This window comes from Hipposideros armiger, unplaced genomic scaffold (assembly GCF_001890085.2).
Source record: "Hipposideros armiger isolate ML-2016 unplaced genomic scaffold, ASM189008v1 scaffold_266, whole genome shotgun sequence".
NCBI classification, from domain to species: Eukaryota; Metazoa; Chordata; class Mammalia; order Chiroptera; family Hipposideridae; genus Hipposideros; species Hipposideros armiger.
In genome coordinates, this window is record NW_017731616.1 from 20781 (window position 1) to 25194 (window position 4414).

A 4414-nucleotide genomic window follows, 5' to 3' on the forward strand; every position below is an offset into this window, starting at 1 on the left:
AGCGAGTTCTTAACCATCGCGCCACTCGGCCGGCCCTATTTGATGCATTTTAATTATTTTATATAAGTTGCTAGAAGTTTACTTAGTGAAGTGTTCATATATTTTCAAACCTTTCCAAATATATTGCTGCATTGACTTTCAAAAGGAAGTATAGTTTAGTATCAGCAGTAAGTGCTGATTTCACCAGATCCTTAACACTATTATTATTAATTTTTCTTTAAAATCTTTCCTGTGCCAACTAAAACCCCTATGTTAAATTCATATACTCTTTCAGGTATATTCCGTGAATCTTTCCTCTCTAAGTGTTCATTTTCCCTTACCTCTTTCCGTTTCTAAATAACCCTTCTCTACTTCTTCTGTGCTCTATTGTTTTTTCTTTAAAGGAAACAACTTCAATTTTTAATCTTTAAAAAAATGTTTTTATCTTGGTAACATGTATAAAATGGGCCACTTTCACCATTTGTAAGAGTACAATTCAGTGGTATTAAATATACAAAGGGTGCCCCAAACATGTATACATATTTTAGGAAAGGAAAAAACTATTAAAATTGTTTTTTCAATACTCAATATATACCGATAACAAAAGGTGAATACAAGTCATGTGTATACATTTTTTTGGCATCCCTGGTATTTAAAGTGCTTTGTAATTATCACCACTATTTCCCAAACCATTTCATCATTCAAAGACTAACCTTTTTCTTTTCCCCAACCCCTGGTAACCTCTGTTCTACTTTGACACTGTGAATTTGCTTATTCTAGTGGAATCATACAATATTTGTCTTTTTGTGTCTGGCTTATTTCACTTACCATGTCTTCAAGGTTTATTCATGTTATTGCATGTATCAAAGCTTCATTCCTTTTTATGGCTATCACTTCATTATACCACATTTTGTTTATCTACATTCATCTGTTGGTAGACATTTTGGTTGGTTTCACCTTTTGGCTATTGTGAGTAATGCTACAAAGAACATTGGCATACACATATTTGTTTGAGTCCCTGTTTTCAGTTCTTTTGGATATATACCTAGGAGTTGAATTGTTGGTTCATATGATAATTTATGGTTAGCTCTTTGAGGAGCTGACCAAACTGTTTTCCACAGAGGTTTTGTCATTTTACCTATCCACCTGCACTGTACAAGAGTTTCCATTTTTCCATATCCTCATCAACACATTTTTTCACCAATCTGAAAATGACCGTGAAAGCACTGCAAGTATTGCTTTAGGGGTTACAAATTCTAGCGAGCAAATAAACTTGCAGATATGGAATCTGTGAAGTGAGCATTGACTGTATCTGGATGCAAATTATATATATAATTTATATATATATATATATATATATATATAGTTGATGTATATACACTGAATATAATAATGTAATATAAATACATATATGGTGAACACCTAGGTTTTTACATGCCTAGGTGGTTTTATGCAAGTTCAAGTGAGCATAGCTTTTAATACTGTGAAAATAATAATAGGTTTAGTTTTAAAAGGAAGGTGAAGTTTTAAAAATATATGTATGTGTTAGAATGTTTTTTAGTAGTATTGTGTAGCTTTAGCCAAAGGTTAAAGTCTTTTTGATAAGAATCTTTTTAAAATAATAAATTTTATGCAGTGCCCATCTTCATTCTATGGTACCAGTATTTTCTAGTAGCTAGCTACTCAGGTATCAGCCTTCTTAACTACAAAGCTTTAAGGCTGGTATGGAGAAAGAAAGGAGTTTTAAAAATTACTTAATTTGCAAAAAAAGACTTTTTGCTTCTTTTGAGTTTTGTCCAAAGTTTTAATCAAGGTCTTTTTCTTCAACGTGAAATTTATGTCAGGGTTAACAAACACAAAGGTCTATAGGTCTAAGTTAGGCAACCAATATAAGCAAGTAAAGCCTGCTGGGACAAGAAACTAAATTGTTAATCCTGTATTGAAGAAGACGGATTCTCAGCCTGACCAATGTGTCATGTGCCAGGTGTCACATCTTCCAGGTTTCCAAAAGGTCTGAAATCTGGATTTTTATGTAAAAGTATCCAGAATTTTAAATATTGGAAGCTAATTTTAAAACTTTTAAACACTATATGGATCATTTGCAAAAGAAAATAGGGCCATCAGAATATGATCTGTACTTTAACTGTTTAAAATGTTAAGATTGAAAACTGGTGAAATAGTTTGATAAATTATGGTATGTTCATATAGAACATTATACAACCATGAATATTCAGTAAGAACCAAGTCACGTTCAAGAAACAGATGGCAGATAGATAGAAATAACACCAAAATGTCAACTTCAATTACGTGTCAGTTTTCAACAATGTATAGATATTACTTTTATAATCAGAACAAGTTTTTGAAAATTTTATAGATATTACTTTTATAATCAGAACAAGTTGTTGAAAATCCATTTTGTGGGAAGCGTCTTACATTCTTTTACTTAAAGTTAATGTAATAAGATTCTATTATGTTCAATATATATGATTTCGTTTGCAACTTTGTTTCCAATGCAGTTATTTTCTTTTCCTTTTTAGAGATGCTAACTTTGTTTTTCTCTGACTTTGTTTTTATTCTTCTATCTGATGATTTCCAAAAGAACAACGAAACCAACTCCTCATTTAGATGGGTAAAGATTATTTTAATTTATTTTATAACCTACTTTAAATTAATATTAAAATAAGGAGCTTTTATTTAATCAGCTTTACTTGACTCCTTAGGCATCATGTTGTTTTTGGGCAAGTGATTTCTGGTCAAGAAGTTGTGAGAGAGATAGAAAACCAGAAAACAGATGCAGCTAGCAAACCATTTGCTGAGGTGCGGATACTCAGTTGTGGAGAGCTGATTCCCAAATCTAAAGGTAAGAATTACATATTTCTGATAATTCTTATGCATGTAAAACAAGCGCAGAGACTTTCTAAATAGTTGACATGATAGTCACACTAAAGTGAAAATAAATGTAAGGTTTTTATATTTTTAATACATTTTTGTGTGTTTTATCTTTATACTATGTTCATTTACCACAGAACCACTTAACTTTCTTGTTATTAATTTGCTGTAATTTGTCCTGCTACCACTTTGTTTTTTGGGTTTTTTTAAAAACTGTAGTTGTCCAAATAGCATGGATAATAAGATGACAATAGAAGAAAGAAGATGGCAGTAGAAGAAAATACCATAGACTAAGAAACTTTAGGGGAGTAAATTATTTCCCCTTGATACACTGCTTAGATTCAGAAGCATCTGGCATGGTTGAGAAACTTCATTTTTTTAGACCAGACATTTGAAGTTAACTTTATTAACATGATATTATCTGAAATGGTAAGAGCTTTCTTTTAAGTAAATATTTGTCTATATTGTATATGAAATGTGTAACTGCTACCATTTATTACAGGTACTGGGTCTGACACTCAAAAGTAATAGGATGAGATTACTTTCAAACCTATTTAGAAAGCAATAAACTGATTCTCTTTGTATTCTTCCTAGTCTAGGGACCAATAATATCAGTACTTAGTTTTTCATGGTTAACAAAGGTAAGCGTCATCTATAATCTTAACTGATCCTCACAATAACCCTATAATGTTATTTCCCCTATTCTACAGATGGAGATATATTTACCACATCAGGGAACTAGGCCTCAAACCCAAGTTTGCTGGCTCCAGATCTAGAATGCTTTCTGCTATGTGTTGCTAATTCATTAAACTCTTTAACATTCCTTTCAGAATTGCCCTAAGTAAAACATTGTATTCTCAAGTTTGAGGCATACTGATTTGCTCTATAACATTTAGAAGTATGCACATTTTGTTTTGTTTTAATTTAAAAAGACCCAAGATGGTCATAGAGAAAGCTTATGTTTAATTTTCTGTCTCTGCATTCCATTTTTATTCTAATGATTTTCTTCTGTGTCATATCAAATATGTTCCTCATAAGTCATTGCAGGAATATGCTGCAGCTCATAATGGGAATGTTTATATAACTTCTTGGTGTTCATGAGTCTGGCTATCCTTATTTACAAACTGTACGTGTAATGCATGTCTTGTGTTCATGAAGATACAGTAAAGAATGAGGTGTTGAGGATCTTACATTAAAAAAATTTTTTTTATTTGCAATTATAGTTGATAACACAATATTATATAAAGTTTCAGGTATAGAATATGGTAATTATTTATATACCTTCTACATTAAAAAACAAACAAACACTAAAAAGCAATCTGTATTAATGTTTTCAAATTTTAGACCCTGAACCTACTGATGTTTAATTCTTCAGAGTGCTGTTATACAATTGAAATATTTTAGTAAGGGTTTATTTCTTCCCACATCATCTAGGAAATCATCTTCTGTTCTCAACTACTTTTTTTCCTTGCATTTTGTAATCTTTAAAGTCTCTTGTGTTAGGATCTGTTCTCTGCTTATAAAAGTTAAGACTGCTGTGTGGTTT

The 4414-nt window shown here is 31.2% G+C and overlaps 1 protein-coding gene across 1 annotated transcript in view; it reads left to right on the top strand.

The window, feature by feature from the left end:
- PPIG (peptidylprolyl isomerase G) overlaps positions 1-4414 on the top strand; it is a 56448-nt gene that overhangs the window by 20648 nt on the left and 31386 nt on the right. The window contains exons 4-6 of the mRNA XM_019656793.1: positions 1616-1701; positions 2526-2608; positions 2700-2839. Of these exons, the coding sequence (XP_019512338.1) occupies positions 1616-1701; positions 2526-2608; positions 2700-2839 (309 nt within the window). The remainder of the gene's footprint in view (positions 1-1615; positions 1702-2525; positions 2609-2699; positions 2840-4414) is intronic.